Source organism: Melanerpes formicivorus, unplaced genomic scaffold (assembly GCF_026170545.1).
Source record: "Melanerpes formicivorus ecotype bairdi unplaced genomic scaffold, bMelFor1.0.p_v2 SCAF_16, whole genome shotgun sequence".
NCBI lineage: Eukaryota > Metazoa > Chordata > Aves > Piciformes > Picidae > Melanerpes > Melanerpes formicivorus.
Window position 1 is genome coordinate 11,732,188 of NW_027142368.1, and position 18,506 is coordinate 11,750,693.

Below are 18,506 nucleotides of genomic sequence, written 5' to 3' on the forward strand. Positions count from 1 at the left end.
GCTGACCTCCTCCCTTCGCCTTCAGCAGCAGCACTTCATGTTTCAGTAACAACTTCTATCACACTAAGGCTGAGCCTCTCCAAACAGCCTGAGGCAGAGAGTTATCTCCCAGTCATGCAGCAGATCAGAGTCAGAAATAACAACTCTTCTTCCATATTCTCTGTGCTTGCATCATAGAATCATAGAATTGTTTGGGGTGGAGGGGACCTCAAGGATCACCCAGTTCCAACCCCCCTGCCATGCAGGGATGCCTCACACCAGATCAGGTTGCCCAGAGCCACATCCAACCTGGCCTTAAAACCCTCCAGGGATGAGGCTTCCACCACCTTCCTGAGCAACCTGTTCCAGTGTCTCACTACCCTCATGGGGAAGGATTTCTTTCTAACATCCAATCTCAATCTACCCACTTCTAGGTTTTTATTCCCATTCCCCCTAGTCCTATCCTTACCTGACACTCTAAAAATTTCCTCACCTGCCCCATTTTCCCCCTCAAATCTCAGAGCACCTGGGCTCTGTTGGAGTCTCCTCCCACCCCAGGTGTGGCCACTTGGCCCTCCCCACCCACTCCCCTATTTAATCCCCACCAGGAAAGGCAGAAGCCCCAAGCTGAGCCCATCTGGGCTGAGGGATCCTCCTCTCATCACTGGTGAGTGCCCATGGTGTGCACTGGGTGATGGTGGTGGTGACAACAAAGGCCGGGGGGCCTGGTGGCCCCCCGGTTGTTAGGAAGAGGATTGATTGCTACTCTAACATCACCCACAGGTGCTGGTTGGGCCTCCTTACTGGGGCTGAGCTCCTCTGTGTGGTACCTTGGCTGGTGAGGGTCTTGCCCCTGGCTCTGGGGTGGGTGCAAAAATGATGGTGGTGGAGCAGGAGCTGTTTAGCCAGGTGATATGATGCTAATGACACTATCTTCACCTGGAGGCCCCTTGAGTCTGCTCTCATCATTCACTAAACCTCTGCTTTTGTGCCTCACTTACAGACCTTTGCTTCCCCCTCACTGCTTCTTTTCAGAAATAGGGAAGGAAAGGAGGAAAGAAAGCAATAAAGCATATCTGGAAAATGCATTCACTTATCAACCAGCTCTGAGCAGGAAGCCTCCAGGAAGAGGGGCAGGTTGGAGAGTGAGAGTCACTCCTTATGAATTACAAGGCAAGTTTAATAAAGACCAGAGAGAAAGATTGGGAAAAGGGGTGTTGCATGAGGGGAGGGAAGGGAAGCCCCAACTGGTCATAGCCCAGTTCATTCCTCTTTACACTTTGAGCTTTTCTCTATTCAACATGCTGAGGCCCCAAAGAAAACTGGAGGACAAAAAAACCAAACCCCACAACATCCAGCAAAGGACCAGAAACCACAATGACAGTACCTCATCTGACTGCATCTTTTTAATTTCCTCTTCATCCAGGTTTCCAAGGTGTTCATCCTCTTCCTCTGGTTCCTCTTCAGCCACATCACCTGCCCAAACTGAGCACACACAGCCCACATCAGCAGAACACTGGGACAAGGCACTGCTGATTGCTAGCTAGGGAGAGCTCTGCAAACCTCAGAGCTGGGTCATGCAGGAACAATGAGTGGAAGAATCACACCATGTCATCAGCCCAATCCAAGTAGGAACCAGCACATTCTGGACTACCAAATCTTTCCTCCTGCAGGCCTCCCCCACACTCCAGCAGTGACAGTCACAGGGCTGTTTTCCCCACTGAGGTCACACACATTCCTGGCAACAAAAGGTGTTCTGCAGTGGTGCTCACCTTCTCTTCATGACTTCATCTCCTCCTAACAAGACAGGCATTGAACATTCACTGTTCTACCCCAGCTTCCCTCAGCCCAAGGGGTGACAGCCTTGAGACTGGAGGAAGGGAGGAGAGTGGGGCTGACAGGTCTATAACTTTCTATAAACTTTCAAAAACCTCAGAGTGAAGAACTAAGCCATGGTGAATTTGTGGTTAACAGAGAGCTACAAGCAGGAAAATGTGATCCACCCTTCCATCAAACCAACAGCAGGTGTCTACCTTGAGTTCCCAACTCATGGAGCCAGATGCCCTGGAGTAGGCAGAGAGCTAACTGATGGGCAGGACATAAACTGATTGTCTCTTTGCCTTGGAATGAGGTGCTTGAAAATATTCTGAAGACTTAAATTCTTTTCCAAGCTTATGCTGCTTCTTGAGATAACTGAATTAATGACCTTGCCTCAAGCTGGTACTGGGTGATGTGGAAGGTCTCCTGTGGACCAGACTTGCTCATCTAGCTAGACTAGTCCCACTCTCCCTTCAGACATACCAGTGTCTTCAGCATCCGTGGGGGTTGGCTGCTCCATGATTTCTGGTTCCACATTCTTCCCTTTCTTCAATGAGTTCTGCCTCTTCCCAGATATAGATTGGTTTTTTTTGTTCTTAATCAAGATTTTCCCCAGGAGATCCTTAGGGCTTGGCAGAGGAACTCCTGGCTTCAGCTGCAACACAAACTTCACACTGAGTTCTCCTCACAGATGAAATTCCAACACTCATCTGCCCTGTCCCTCTCAGTACCCTTGCTCTGGCCATTTACTAGTGCATGGACACATCTCTCACTCACTGTACACTCAGAGTTCTCTATTTTCTGGCACATACCTCTGCACCAGTGAAGAATTTCACCTTTAATTTCAGACCAGCCCTCTCTCATTCTGTTGCCTGCACACCCCATGCTGTTCCCAGTCACCTCTCTTCCACCACCAGCTAGAAATCCATCTACATGGCCTGAAGGCACCCCAACACCTCTGGCTTTTCACGTTCCACCTACTTCTCTCATTATCCCAGAGCCTCACTTCTGGATTAGTGCTGGGGCCAGACTGAAACACTCTGCCTGAAGCAGATTTGAAAAACAGATCCCAGAGTAGGTGGCTCAAGACAAGGATGTGAGTCAGACTGTGCTGCTAGACCCACACTCCCCCTGCAGATAATTTAGCTAATTTGGTGTTCAGGAAAGTGTGGACATGGCACTTTGGGACTTGGCTTAATGGCCATGGTGGTGTTAGGTTGACAGCTGGCCTCAAGGACCTTAGAGGTCATTACCAACCCAAACAATTCTGTAATTCAATTCCATGATAACACACTGAGCTGCTTCTCCACATCCCCACATGCCTCAGTTTCTCCCCACTGCCTGGACAATTACATGGATCTGGGCAGTGGGCAACTGCTGATTTGCTCCCTGCTTCTTCTCAGCTCTTTTTCTGACCTCAGTGCTTCAAAAGAGATGCTTGGCTAGGTGTCTCAGCCCCCCCCTCCACAGAGCAGAGGCACTGCCTGCTGTTGGTAAATCAATGTCTGTTCACAGGACAGCTGAAGCAGTAGCAACGTGCATGGAGGTCACCAAAGGTGTCCCTGTGTCCAAAAAATACATGTAGAAGGAAGCTGATGACTAGGGTCAAGTAGACCAGGAGCTTTACTCAGTTCTTCTGGGCACTGGGCTCTGCATGTCCCTGAACTGCCCATCTATGCCTGGGAGGGAGAATCATCCAGGCTGGAAGCAGGAATTGAGGTGCATTGGTAGGAAGAGCCTGAAATGCTACTAAGCCCTTGTTTCTGTTTCTTTGCAAAGCAAGGACTGGCAGACAGACATGACACAGCACTGTGTATAAAGCCACAGTGACTCATCTTGGCACAGCTGGGCTACCTGCAGCTCCATTTCCAAAGTCACTCAAGTCACAGAGTTAAACAAGAGCAGAGCCAGGCAAGTGCTTAGGAGAACCTCTGGGACTAAGAGGTCTTCCAGCCACTGTTGTGCTCACCAGAATCACTTGTCTCAAGCATCATCTTCTCTTTCACTGCCCTTGTATCTGTGGTGGCATCTCCTAGCACCAGCAGTGACCAATTTTCCCCCAAACACCTCCCCACCAGCCTCCTTCCCAGTTTGCACTCACTGGGTACTTCTCCAGAGGCTCTGTGAGTAGCATGTCTCCAAAGATGGTTCTGCAGTACTCAGCCATCTTTGCCTGCTGCTTGGGCCTGAGGAACAGAGAGATCAAGCAGGAGTGACCAGGAAAGCAGATGCCCAACTTCAGAGCTTAGTATGAATCACATTCTGAGATCCATGTGCTTGACCCAGTGAACCACCTCTTGCCTTCACAGATACTCTGCTGGTCTTCAAATCCCTCCCCAGCCCAGCTCCCATCTGTTCATCCTGAGCTAAAAGCCTGCACAACTGTGGCCACTCTCCCTCTGCAGCTCATGGCTCCTCTTTCATCTCCAACACACATCCTGTTGCTGCAGAAGTCCCAGGCATAGAATCACAGCCTGGTTTGAGTTGAGGGACCTTTAAATCCCCCATCAGTGAGCAGGGACTTTTGAAGCAGGCCCTTTAGAAGGGCAATGGAGGTGGTGAAGGGTCTGGAGCCCAGGTCTTGTGAGGAGCAGCTGAGACTTGGGCTTATTCATCTGGAGAAAAAAAGGCTGAGGGAGACCTCAATGCTCTCTATAACTCCATGAAAGGAGGTTGGAGCCAGGAGAGAGTTGGTCTCTTCACCTTAGCATCAGGTGACAGAACAGGAGGCAATGACTTGAAATTGTGCCAGGGGAAGTTTAAGTTGGATTTTAGAAGAAAAATGTCTTTGCTGCAAGAGTGATCAGGCATTGGAACAGGCTGCCCAGGGAGGTGGTGGAGTCACCATCCCTGGAGGTGTTCAAGAAACGTGTGGCCATGGCACTTGGGAACATGGTTTAATGGCCGTCGTGGTGCTGGGCTGGAGGGTGGATCTGATGATCTTAGAGGTCTTTTCCAAGCCAAACGATTTTAGCATTCTATCTTTTGATGTTTCATTTCAGCTCAGGCACTCAGAGCCCAGCAGCACTTTCTGCTCTGGACAGCAGGGAACACAGGTCTCCCAGGCACCAGATACTCACGAGTCCACGTGGTTCTCAAAGGACAGGATGACAGGGTAGAGAGATGTCTTAAAAGCACTTTCTGCAATGGCCTCGATGGCATCCTAAACAGGAGGTAATGGTCAGAGTGAAGATCAGCACTCACTAGTAGCAGAGACATGCAGGACCTCTTGCTGAAGAGTCTCCAGATTGACCACTGTCAGGAGCTTCACTGTAAGGTAACTAAACTTCACCCAGTAAGGTGGTGAGAAACATTCTCTTCATATCCACCCAGATTCCCAGCTCCAGAGGACACAGCACAGAGCTCAACTCTACAGACTGCATCAAAACCAAAGCTGAAGTTTCAAGCAGGTGAGTTTTGATTGTTGTTACCTAGTCCAGTGTATACACAAATGGCTGTGAAAGCATCTTGCCAGACAAGCCACTGCCACTTGCACTTTGAACAGGCAGAGGAAGGTGCACCCAGCACCAGATCCAGCTGCTTCAAATCCTCCTTCGACTTGCCTCTGAACCTGTCCAATTTTCTCTCACTTCATCTGCTAATAAAATCCTGACTAGCAGCAGAGAAAAGTGGAATGTTCAGTACCAAGCAGTGTTTCTGACATTTCAAAGGCAAACACCATGGAAACGTTCTCAGCATTAATGAGGTAAGAAAAAATAAACATCTTTTCCCCAAGCCCCTCTTAAACTGCTTCTACATTTCCACTCTTTTCCTTGCTGGTGCTGCTAATTGACACAGCAGAGCAGAGTCATTTGCTCCTGGGCAATTACAGTCCCCCAGACCCTGGTTTATACAATAATATTCCCTTACTCCCCCAAACCCTGCTTCAGACATCATTTTAGCACACAGGGAGGCTGCCACAGCTGCTCCTCCGTGGACCACTTGGACTCTGTCACAGAAACTAGCAAGGTACAGAGGAGAACAGAGGGCTACAAAGATGCTGAGGGGATTGGAACATCTCTCTGATGAAGAAAGACTGAGAGAATTGGGGCTTTTCAGGTTCAAAAAGAGCATCCTGAGGGGGATCTCATCAATGCTGATCAATACTTCAAGGGTGGGTGTCAGGAGGATGGGACCAGGCTTTGCCCAGTGGTGCCCAGTGACAAGACAAGGGGTAACAGGCACAAACTGGAACATAAGAACTTCCATCTGAACATGAGGAGGAACTTCTTTAAGGGTGCTGGAGCCCTCAAGCAGGCTGCCCAGAGGGGTGGTGGAGTCTCCATCCCTGGAGACTTTCCACACCTGATGGGATGTATTCCTGTGTGACCTTCTTTAGGCAACCCTGCCTTGGCAGGGGGCTTGCACTTGATGATCTCCAGAGGTCCCTTCCAACACTTAACATTCTTTGATTCTGTGATTGAGAAGAAGCTATGGATAAAGCTACTTAAAGGCCATAAGCAGTGGTGGGGGGAGTGGTGTGGAGGGAAAGATCTGTGGATTAGGTCCAACTCAAAGCTGGGCACGTGCTGCATAAGCAAGTTATCGTTTCCTTAAGGTACAGTCAGAAGCTTTAGCAGATCTTGGCAGCTACAGCAGCCACAGCTGTCACTATTCCTCCTCTCTGCAGTGAGCTGCTGAGCCAAAAGCAGCAGTGGTGCTGCAGGACTTGGGAAATGACTGATGCTGAACATGACGATCCCCCTAGTCTGAAGGACTGTGGTGGATTCCCCCCCGCCCCCCCCCCCCCATAAATATTTTAGTAATAGTGAAGTGTGGGAACTGTGAGGACAGGAGGGAACCAGAATAAGGAGCTTTAAAAGGAAGCTCCAGCCCTCCTGTGGGCAGTAGTGGTGTAAAGGAGAGCAGGAAAAAAGTGAAATGTGATGTGTTGGGTTTTAACCTGCAGAGCTGATTGTAACTTCTGTGGTTCCATGGCCTGTATTTCCAAGGGAGAGGGAAGCTTTGTGCTGTACTGCTGAAGCCTGGGAGCTGAATCCTCCAGGCAGCAATCTGCCTAGCAGGCTAGAGGGCAGCTGCTGCACTGACCACATTCCACACACTCATCGCATCAGAAAGGAATTGAAAGCCATTCCTCCTGAGCTGCCACCATGTGAGGCTGTGGGCAGAGCAGACAGAAGGTAAACTCATTTGAACTGCTTGTTTTTCTGACGTGCATCTATCCATAAACTCACCATCCTCATGTAACTTTCTGGCCATACATCCACCTTGTTCCAGAGCCCTGTGTGTGAGGCACACGTATTTGATCATCTCTCCATCTCCTCCCTGACTGCCTGCATTTCCCTCATTCATTCATCTCCATCCAGCTAACAGCTTCTCTTCTGGTCCTCCCACTCCAAAAAATGTACACAAACTCCAACCTATTGCAGTTTGCTCATCCTTCATTCTACCTCCACATTCATTCACTTGTCATCTCGCCATCAGTCTTCCCCTCTCAAGCACTGCCCTCAGCTCAGCCATCTGTCAGCTCCCTCAGCCAGCCTCCTCAATCTGAGATCAGTCTAAATCCAAGCAGGGGAAAGGATAGATGAAGAAAACTCCTTCACTACCTTGAAGAGGATCTCAGTAGTCATGGTGAAGCCATGAGTGATGATGGGCTCCTCATCCGGGGGCCGGCCCTTCCAGCAGTCCAGCTCCACGCAGCGGCAGCCGGCCAGCAGCGTCTGGCGATACATCTCGGGAGAGGAGAGCCCAGAGAACTGGCCAGCTGGGGAAAGCAGGAAGAGGGAGGCTCCTCAGCATCACTCACCCGTCCCCAGTGCTGCTCCCTGTCTGCTGGAGCTGGAGTAGACTGGAACTGCCCATACCTGTTAAATAGGTGTTGTGTGAGGAATTGATGAAGTAGTGGGAGAGTGGCTGGGTCATGTCCTGGTACAGCAGCAGTTTGTCCAGTGCTACAACATTGTTCTCAGGGCCACAGAGAAACCACACCATCCCCTCTGGAGACAACTGCCCTGCATGGAAAACAGAGCTGTGAGTAGCACTAAAACAGAATCCCAGAAAGGTGGGGGTTGGAAGGGACCTCTAGGGATCATCTAGTCTAAACCCCCTGCTAAAGCAGGGCACCCACAGCAGCTTGCCCAGGGGGGTTGGAATCTCTTCAGAGAAGGAGACTCCAAAACCAATATGGGTAGCCTACTCCAAGCCTCCAGCACCTTCACACCAAAGAAGTCTCTCCTAATGGTGAGGTGGAACCTCCTGTGTTCAAGTTTGATCCTGTTGCCCTTGTCCTGTCCCTGGGCACCACTGACAGGAGTCTGGCCCCATCCTCTTGTCCCTCACAGGTCTTGCTGAGCACTGCCCCAGGGCTCTCAGCCTTTCCTCCTCACAGAGATGCTACAGGGCCCTCAGCATCTTCCCAGCCTCCACTGGACTCTCTCCAGTAATTCCCTGTCTGTTTTGAACGGGGAAGCCCAGAACTGGACCCAGAGCTCCAGATGTGGTCTCTCTAGGGCAGAGTAGAGGGGGAAGAGAAGCTCCCTTGATCTGCTGGCCACACTTCTTCATGCCCCACCCTGCCCCTGAAACAAAATGTTTCTGGCACCTCCTTGGTGGTGAAACACAGGGACTTGTGAGAATCAGGCTGACTGCTCCCCTGAGAGTCAGGACAGCAGAAGACACAAGATCTTCTGCTGGTTTCACACTACCTCTAGAGCAAGACTTTGGGCTGAGCAGGACTCACCTCTCTGGATGTTAATCCCACTGGGCTCGTACTTCTCTATCAGGCTCTGCACCTGCTCAGGTTTGGCTGGTGGGAACAGGATGTCATTGAGGCGAGAGTCTCGCTGCTTCTTGTTGATAAACTTTGCCAAGTGCTCCTTGGTCATGTAGGGCTTTGCTTTTAAATGGCTATGGTGAGAGAAGGAGAGAGGAGCAGAGGTGACCCAGAATCAATCCGCCTGATGATGACAGTTGAGTGCCCACAGCACAGTGAGGTCTCATCCTCTTTATTCAGACTGAGAGTGGAAGTGTTAAATGCACTGGTCTGTGACCTGAATTCCTGCTTTTTTTAAGGCATGAGACCAGTCAAACCATAAAATCCCCTTGCCCCTCCTTTTTCTACAAGAGATCAAGTCCTGTGGCTTGAGGGAAACTTACTGTGAGGTAAATATCTCATCGATTTCAGGCCGTGGACACAGATTCATGAGGAAGGTTTTGTACACAGTCTCAGGGAAGTCCTCTGGGTTGATGGCATCATTCTGAGAACACATTAAAGACAGGTCAACATCACACACCCATGATGGCTTTCACCCCATTAGGAACACCCCAGCCCAGCATGTTTGTGCCTGGAACCTCTGGAAGAAGATGGAGAAGCACCATAATGCCCCACTCCAGAAGGGACAGTTATTTAAACTGCCCCTTGGTGCCTCTTGTGTTGATACAAAGCTCAGCAGTGGCAGAAGTTGTCAGGCCTGGACTGTACTCTGTGGCTTGGCAGAAGCCAACCAATATTAACCACCAGATTTGTTGCTTCAAAGAGCAGAGTGAATCAGGGAGAAAGAAAGGTGCTGCTTCTTGTGCCACCTGACACAAGTGATGGAGCTGTGTTAAGGCAACACAAAGAGTGAGAACTGCTCCCAGCTGTAGTTAAGGCATGGCATATGGTGGGAAGGAAAAGGTCTCACAGCAACCAAGAGCACCTGGACTGATGATTTTTCATCACAGTCAGAGCAGACAAACAGATTCTTCTCAAAATAGCAAGACCTTTGGCTAGCCAGTGAAACCCTTACCTTGCCCTTTGGAAGATGACAAGCACTTAAGGCTGCTTCTACCCTCTTCCTGTCTGCAGGAAACATCTGAAAAATACTGACCAGAGAGGGGGAAAAGACATCACCAAATGCGGAAGGAGGGGAGTCAGAAAGGCTGGGCTTGGGTGGCTGGGAGCTGCAGCCGGAGTGCAAGACACTCAAAATGCACAGTGAAAGAGTCAGACAAGATAACTGTAAACCTGAACAAGAGAAGAAAGTGTCCTGCAAGGGAGTAACTGAGGTTCCAGATCCTACACACTACTCTTTGCTGCAAGAGTGGCCAGGCATTGGAACAGGCTGCCCAGGGAGGTGGTGAAGTCACCATCCCTGGAGGTGTTCAAGAAACGTGTGGACCTGGCACTCTGGGACACAGTTTAGTGGCCATGGTGGTGTTGGGTTGATGGTTGGAGTGGATGATCTTAGAGGTCTTTTCCCACCTTAATGACTCCATGATTCTATGACTCTGTAAAAGCCCTGTCACTAAACTGCATCAGCACACTCTCAAAATTCCTCTTCTCTGTCCTCCTCTGCTCCTGTTGTAGCATACTCATGCCACACATCCCCCAGGACACTATCCCATGGCAGTAGCTGGCATTAGCAAGGAAGAATTTGTAGTCAAGACAACATTCAAAACCAGTAAACAAACCTCATGGATATTTGCTGCTTTGTAAGAAGGGAGAATTCTCTGGAACCAAAATGTTGCCATGAACTCAAGGAACAAACTCATGATGCAGGCACAGAAGCTGGTGTGCTACATGGTGCTTGGTGTAATGGCCATGGTGGACCATTGGGCTCTGTGATCTTAGAGGTCTTTTCCAACCCAAACAATTCTATGATTCATTTGGGAAGCTGGGTGCTGGTCTGCAGGGCAAAACTCACTTGGTCAAAGCCTTCAGCTTCAAGCAGCCTGTGCTGCACTAGGGAACAGTACCAAGAGCTGAACTTCCCCTACTTTCAGAATATCCCAGTCAGCAGCAACGAGGTCTCCTCTGTGGACAAATTTAGATGTCAGCTCTATTAAGCTCTTGGCATCACAGCTGCTCCCAGCCAAAAAAAAAAGGGGAACAAAGAGTGCCAAATGTGTTGACAGGTGGACAAGGGCTCAGAGGGAGCTGCAGCAGACATATGCAAAGCCAGCCTGCCCTTTGCAAGGCAAAAGCTGCAGCACCCTGGCTAGGACTCAGAAGGGATTTAAATGCCCAAAGAGAAAGGATCATAAGAGTCCTCAGAAGGGTTCAGATATGGATTTTGAAAGCCTTACATACACCTGGCACCTGGAGATACAGAGTGGTTTGGTAACTCTGGCTCGTAATGTGGACATTTAATGGTCTAATGTCTTACACACAGAATCACAGAATGTTTGGGGTTGGAAGGGACCTCAGGACATCATTGAGTCCAACCCCTCTGCCAAAGCAGAATCATTTAGGGCAGGTCACATAGGAGCACATCCAGATGGGTCTTGAAAGTCTCTAGAGAAAGATATTCCTCAACCTCTCTGGGCAGCCTGCTCCAGGGCTCCAGCATCCTCACAGCAAAGAAGTTTCTCCTCACGTTGAGGTGGAACTTCTTATGTTCCAGTTTGTGTCTGTTGTCCCTCATCCTATCACAGGACACCACTGAAGAAGCCTGCCCCCTTCTTCTTGACAGCCACCTTTCAGATATTTGTAAACATTAATAAGATCTCCTATCAGTTTTCTCCAGAGTAAACAGCTCCAGGTCTCTCTCCTCTGCCTTCCAGACCCTTCCTTGGAAGGAACCAAGGTGCAACAGGAGTCCTTCTATGGTCTGAATCCTGAGAATGATTTCTACCTCTTAGGTGCAGGAAGAACAGGCAGCTGAAGCAACTGGATAACCATCATCTTACCAGTCTGACTGAACACACAATAAACAAATATCATAGAATCCCAGAATCATGGAATGGTTTGGGTTGGAAGGGTCCTTAAGGATCATCTATTTCTAACCCTCTGCCATGAGCAGGGACAGCTTCCTCCAGACTAGGCTGCTCAAGGCCCCATCCAGCCTGACCCCACCAGGGAGGGGGCATTCACAACCTCCATGAGCAACCTGTTCCAGTGTCTCACCACCCTCACTGTAAAGAATTTCTTCCTAATCCACACATCCATACTCACTTCCTGACAGGAATCTTCCCCTCTGCATTAAGCTGCATCTTCAGCTTCACCAGGCTGTGGAAAGAAATAATCAAGATTATGAAAGTACATTTGTACAATTTTAGAGGTTCTATTAAGTAAAGAGAAAGAGACTAACAGTTAACTGAGAATCAAGGTCCTGCAAACTGCCCCCTTACTTACCCTCAGCCAGAGCCTGTTCCTGTTTCTCAGGAAGGAAAAATGGGCAAATTATTAAAGCTTAACTATCAGAAAGATTCCTCTGAAGCGTGTGAGATTCAACAAGGTCAAGTGCTGTGCTTGGGCCATGAAGGGGAAGCCTTCTGTTGTTAGCAGAGCAGAAAGGGCAGTAGAGAAGCGCTCTGGAGGCCAAGGTGTGTCAGAAGTCACTCACATTTTCTCTAGGAAGGTGTACCGAGACGCGTTGGACGTGAGGGGGTTCCGAACAATGGCCATGATGTCCTCTGCCCAGCTCTGGGAACAAACACACACAGCACAGAGGGATTTTGGGACTGCACCAAGAAGTACACAGCAACAAGCATGGAAAGGTCATGGACCTGTCCTGATACTGCTGGGCTCCAAACCCCAACAAGTGCTCCTCTGGCTTGCCTGTATCCCCTTCCTACTGCTTACAGATACCAGCAGCTGAAACTTCTCTACTAACTCTTCTCAGCTGTCTGGTTATCCACACAAAGCACACCAATGACATACTAAAGTTCTTCCACTGGTTCTTCTCTCCATGCAGGGCAGAAGCTTCTAGAACTGTGGAGGTACCACACCAGTAATACTGGAAGGGTTGAGTTCTCCATCATTCCCTTTCCCTTCCTGCTCCCCCCTTACTTCTGAGATGACACTGGGATTATGTACTTCCTTACAGGATTATGTACTTCCTTACACTGAGAAGCCCTCCCCAAGAAGTGCTTCCTTGCCCTCACCTTGCCAACATTCTCCTTGTAGGACACAAAGTTATGGAAAGTGAGGTCCACCATGTCAGGGCCAGACACAACAGTCAGTGTCTTAAGCAGGAAGGTGCTGTGAGGGTAATCCAAGTTAAAAACCTCTCGGAGCTTCTGGCACTGCAAAAGAAACAGAACAGATGGGGATGAAGGGAGAGAGAAGCAAACTGCAACCAGAAGATCCAGAAGGTCTGACTAACACTTAGTTAACACTTAAAAAGAAATAGTTTTATTTCTCACTGTAAATCCCTATGGATTTTACTTTTGACAGGAGAGGTTCCAGGAGAGGCTTAGGTTGCAGATTAGGAACTGCTGAGAGTGGTCAGGTACTGGAACGGGCTACCCAGGAAGGTGATGGAGTCACCATTCCTGGAGGTGTTCGAGAAACATGTGACCATGGCACTTTGGGACATGGTTTAGTGGCCATGGTGGTGTCAGGTCAATGGTTGGAGGTTTTTTCCAACCAAAACAATTATGTGATTCTAAGGTCTGGCATCCTGCCTACAGGAGGGGCTTCACTTTTCCAAGTGACTTTCTGCTGGTTGCCAGTTGCTATAAGTGGGTTTTTCCATAGCAATTGCAGTCTCCTGCAGTGGTGGCCCACCAGAGATTAATTTTGTTAAGCAGAAGGCTCATCTGATTAGTCACACTTGTATTTCATCACCAAATGGAAGTATTTATAGGATCTCTTTAAATTATTTAGCATTTTCTTCATTCCTACATAAGGCATCACTAAGCCAAGGAATCCTGGAGCTGTACTGAGGGTCCCTATTTATCATGCAAGGATAAGATTCCCAGCTCCTAGAATAAAGCACAGCAATTCATAGAATAAAATCATAGAATTGTTTGGGCTGGAAAAGATCTCTAAGGTCATCCAGTCCAACCATCAACCCAACACCACCATGGTCATTTAACCATGACTCCAGGTGCTATGGCCACACATGTCTTGAACTCCTCCAGGGATGGTGATTCCACCATCTCCCTGGGCAGCCTGTTCCAATCCCTGACCATTCTTTCAGCATAGAAATTTTTTCTAATATCCAACCTAAACCCCTCTGGCACCATTTCAGACCATTGCCTCTTCTTTTGTCACCTGATACTAAGGGAAAGAGACCAGCCCCACCTGCCTCCAACCTCCTTTCAGGGAGCTGTAGAGAGACAGGAGGTCTCCCCTCGGCCTCCTCTTTTCCAGGCTCAACAACTCCAGGTCCCTCAGCTGCTCCTCACCAGAGCTGTTCTCCAGGCCCTTCACCAGCTTCATTGCCCTCCTCTGGACACGTACAGCAACTCAATGATCTTAGAGGTCTTTTCTAATCCAAGAAATTCTTTGGTTCTATGACTTCACCTTTGGATTTGCTATAAAATTAGAGCTCCTACAAAATCAGCTCAGCTCAAGTTTAGTGGCTTGTTCCCTGCTGCTTACTGGGCAGCGTTGGCTTCTCAAAAGCTTTTTCCTGTTTGCTACAAGTTAAGAGGATTTCTCAGAATGCTCAAGTCTTGCTTTGTGAGCAATTTTCTTTCCCAGAAGCAAGCAGTCCCTTCATACCCACATCTCCTTTCCCTGCTCACAACGACTTCTTGATGGAGCTGAGCTTTTCAGCACAAATGGCGAAGTATTAGGATCTTCACTTTGAATTTAACTTCATCTTACAAAGCTGCTGGCGTTCCTTCAGCTTCCTCACCTCTCCTGCTGTAAATCATATGCAGCTGAGACAATGGAGAACTTGTGGTTTGTGCTGAACTCATTTCCTGTATTTGTTACAGATCAGCTCCTCCCAGCCCTTCCTCCTCTGCAAGCTGGTGTTGCTGGCTCTCCAGCAGCTGTTTCTCCTCATACCGTGTCCCCAGCGAGCTGTACCAGAGCTTCTGCCTTCACCCAGATATGCTCTGCCAGACAAGGCTGACCCATGGTGTGGCTGCTAGCAGCCTGATCACCTTCTGAGAAGTCATTGTTCCCATTAGCTCTAGCCTGTGTCACTTTTTATATGCCATGGCCTTTATCAGCATTAGCTCGTGACACCTCCCAGTGCCTCAGTGAGGATAGCTTCAACTGCAACAGAGAAAGGAGAGGATCATCTTGTGGGGGATCTAAATTGGGTCAGATTTTCCCAGTGACTGATTTCCTGCCTGGCCTTAAGCAAGTCAGTCACTCTGTACTGCTGCTTTGCATGGGGATTATCTCCCTCACAGGATAAAAGCACCAAATGAAGGTGATGAGAAAGGACCAGAGACTGTGTCCAAGGGCACAGAACCTGATGCCATGGCTCTTCCATAACCTTTAGCACCTTGTGCAGCAGCAGCTTCACTAGGTCATTGCTTAGAGTCAGGTTGCAGGTGGCCATAAAGGAAAAAATATGAATGAAAAGCAGGACAACTGCATTAGCCATGCAAATCAGAAAGCATCAGGCTTAGCAAATCCACTTTAAAATCTCAAGCAAACAGAAAACAGCTCACAGGCAGAGAGGCTGAAACACAGACTCAGCTTCCGCTCCGCTTCACAGAATCACAGAAAGCCCTGGGTTGGAAGGAAGGGACCCTCAAAGGTCATCTTGTCCAAAGACCCCTCCAGTCAGCAGGGACATCTCCAACTACAGCAGGCTGCTCAGGGCCCCGTTAAGTATGACCTTGAATTTCTCCAGGGATGGGGCCTTAACCACATCTCTGGGCAAATTGTTCCAGTGTCTCAGCACCCTCACTGTTGAGACCTCCTTCCTAATGTCCAAACATCCCAGTCTCCTGATTTGCCTAAAGCCCTCATCTGTATGAAGCAGATTCAGTCCAGAGAAAAGCAAATTCCCATGCAAATATAATCAAAGAGCCAGACCTAAAGCAGAAGACTGTCTGGTGTCTTCTCCCTGGGACTATTCAGCCTGGAGAAGAGAAGGCTCCAGGGAGACCTCAGAGGCCTTCCAGTACCTGAAGGGAGCTACAGGAGAGCTGGGGAGGGATGTTTTACAACAGCTTGTAGTGAAAGGATGAGGGGTGATGGCTTTGAGCTGGAAGAGGGGAGATTGAGACTGGAGATTAGGAAGACATTCTTTGCAGTGAGGATGGTGAAACACAGCCTGCCCAGGGAGGTTGTGGATGTCCTCATCTAGTGGGAGGTGTCCCTGCCCCTGGTAGGGGATTGGAACTGGATGAGCTTTAAGATCCCTTCCAACCCAGGCCATTCTATGATTCTACAATTCTGTTTGGTGTCTTTGAAATGCACTATGTGATGCAGCACTTGTGGTGTTAGAAGACAGGACATGACAATAAGTCTTCTCTTTTGGAGAAGAAATGTTGTTTGGGTGTCAGAAGGAGCACCAGAATTGATCAACTGCCTTTGACTGCAGGTAACCTTCATGTCATCGTTAGCAGCACAGCTCCATCACAGGACTGCAGGACTGATAACTGTGATGCAGGGGGGCAGCCTATCTCCATGACAAGCATCTCAGCAAGATGAGGCAGAAAAAAACCCCAGGCAGATGAAGCACTCTCGGCTTTCACTGGGGCCTTATCTAAAGGAAGCGGAACAGGCAGCAGCAGCAGAGATTCACATGGCACGAAACAGCCTGTGGCGTTCGGGAATCCAGCGGGAACAGCCTGCCAGGGAAAGATGCAGACTCTGCAACTCAGCACCTTCTGGCCCTGCAGAAAGATGGAAGGGGCAGAGAAAGGCCCAGCACGACAACAGGCCATTATTCAGACATGCTTGTTTCCTTGCTCAGCCCCTGCTCCACTGTTTACAAACCTCGCACGAAGCAGAGGCTCCCAGCGCATTCTTCCGCGCGCACACAGAGCAGCTCGTGTCCACCCAGCTGCTTGTGGTCACTGGGTTATTTCAAGGCCCGAACAGCAGACTTTGTTTAGTTCCAGCCTGAGTCCACAGAGCAGAGATGATGCTCAGTCTCCAGCTCTGACCACCCACCATGTGTTTATAGTGCACAGCTCAGCCCCCTGCTCAGCCCCAGCTGCACTGTGAGTGTTCCCTGTGTTGGTGGCTCCTGAGCACTGCTCACCCCTGTCTGGTGACAGAGTCATGGAATGGTTTGGGTTTGAAAGGACCAAAAGATCAAGATCATATAGTTCCAACCCCCTGCCATGGGCAGGAACACCTTCCACTAGACCAGGTTGCTCAAGGCCTCATCCAACCTGGCTTTGAACACCTCCAGAGGGAGAGGGCATCCACAAGCATCCTGGGCAACCTGTTCCAGTGTCTCACCACCTTTGCTGTAAAGAATTTCTCTTCATATTCAGCCTAAATCTCCTCTCTTTCAGCTTAAAGCCATTGCCCTGTAATTAGAAGCCCTTGTCGAAAGTTCCTCCCCAGCTCTTCTGTAGCACCCTTCAAGTAATGGAAGGCTGCTCTAAGTTCTCTCTGGAACCTTCACTTCTCCAGGCTGAGCAGCCCTAACTCTCAGTCTGTCCACACAGGGGAGGTTCTCCAGCCTTCTGATCATCTTTGTGGCCCTTCTCTGCAGCTGCTCTAGGAGGTCCATGTCCTTCTTGTGTTGGGGACACCAGCACTAGGACACAGTACTCCAGGTGAGGTCTCACAGGAGCAGAGTAGAGAGGTAGAATCACCTCCCTGATCTTGCTGGTGTCTGACATAGTCAGAAAACACAACTTCTGGGTTTAGAAGAAGTGATGCTTGTTTCAAAGCCAATCCCTGCTGAGATGTCTAAACAAATCCCACGATGAAGACAATAAAAGCATGGCCTAAACCATCATAGATTTTGGTCCTAATTCTTACATTCCCTGTCAGCCTTCTGGTGTCTTGGTGCATCAGAAGGGGGGGAAAAAAAGACTGTTATTGTTCCTTGTTACTCAAAGGAAAACACAGAACTGCATCATAATGAACATCTTGATCTGCTCCAGCATGCTGCTGAACCACGGTCAATGGCTTTCTGTCTTGTCTCAGCTACGTTCAAAGGCCCTGCTAATTCATGGCTTTATTGCTCTTGAACATCTGCCAGAGTTCGTTCTGCCCTGTCTCTCCAAAACAACACCCATGGAGAAGACATGCTGCAGAACACTGAGGAGCTCGCAGGGAAGAGCAGGCTCAGGGGGTGAGAAGGGGAATGCTGCACGTGCACAGGAGAGGTCAGGGGAGGACTTGAGGGCTCTGTGCCTGCTGAGGTGCTAATGTGGCAGGAGGTGAGGGCTTGGGAGGGAGGGCAGAAGGCAAGAGGAGAGCCTTTGTTTAAAGAGAGCACCAGTGTCCTCAGTTTCAGGTAGGAATCATGGAATTGTTTGGGCTGGAAGAGACCCCTAAGATCAGTGAGTCCAACCATCCACCTATGACCACCATGGCCATTAGACTCTGTCCCAAAGTGCCTTGTCCACACATTTCTTGAACACCCTTCTGGGGCAATTTCTGGAATTAGCATTACTGGGTTTACAGTGGGACTCACTGATCCTAAAGCTGTTTTCAAACCTAAATGATTCTATGAAGTGCTTCTCACTTGGAAGAGACTCCTACTGCTGCCAGCCCTCAGTGACCAGTCCATTGTCAATGCCACTCTTACTCTGCTGGGCACTGGAGGCTGACTGCCTGCTTCCCAAACGCTTCAGTACCATGAAGAGGGTCCCAGCAGCCCCTGCCCCTCCCAGCCTGCAGGGGTAATGCTGTGACTTGTGACAGTGCTGGCAAGGGAGTGAGCATGATGGCAGCTCTTTTCAGAAGTGGTTTTCTGCGTGGGTGCTCTGATGGTGTTCTTGTTGTGCATGGAGAGGTTACAAAGAAAAACCCCAAACATCTTTCTTAGCAGCAGGAGGAAAGTGTTACTGAAAGCAAGTAACTCCCAACATCCACAACACCACACCTGTTAGCAGAGACTCACTCAGGGCATGATCCACCCTCATGAAGCTCAAAG

At 49.3% G+C, this 18,506-nt stretch overlaps 1 protein-coding gene and 1 long non-coding RNA gene across 2 annotated transcripts in view; one reads left to right on the forward strand and one right to left on the reverse strand.

Moving 5' to 3' along the window:
• PLCB2 (phospholipase C beta 2) overlaps window positions 1–18,506 on the reverse strand; it is a 45,034-nt gene that overhangs the window by 17,274 nt on the left and 9,254 nt on the right. Inside the window, exons 4-15 of the mRNA XM_068148122.1 lie at window positions 12,628–12,768; window positions 12,087–12,166; window positions 11,696–11,749; window positions 9,549–9,624; window positions 8,917–9,017; window positions 8,501–8,667; window positions 7,626–7,772; window positions 7,368–7,525; window positions 4,878–4,960; window positions 3,899–3,983; window positions 2,281–2,452; window positions 1,367–1,464 (exon numbers count right to left, since the gene is read on the reverse strand). Of these exons, the coding sequence (XP_068004223.1) occupies window positions 1,367–1,464; window positions 2,281–2,452; window positions 3,899–3,983; window positions 4,878–4,960; window positions 7,368–7,525; window positions 7,626–7,772; window positions 8,501–8,667; window positions 8,917–9,017; window positions 9,549–9,624; window positions 11,696–11,749; window positions 12,087–12,166; window positions 12,628–12,768 (1,362 nt within the window). The remainder of the gene's footprint in view (window positions 1–1,366; window positions 1,465–2,280; window positions 2,453–3,898; window positions 3,984–4,877; window positions 4,961–7,367; window positions 7,526–7,625; window positions 7,773–8,500; window positions 8,668–8,916; window positions 9,018–9,548; window positions 9,625–11,695; window positions 11,750–12,086; window positions 12,167–12,627; window positions 12,769–18,506) is intronic.
• Window positions 609–2,321, forward strand: LOC137445933 (uncharacterized). Its single transcript, XR_010988531.1, has 3 exons — window positions 609–646; window positions 1,015–1,152; window positions 1,406–2,321. It is a non-coding gene; the product is annotated as an uncharacterized lncRNA (long non-coding RNA).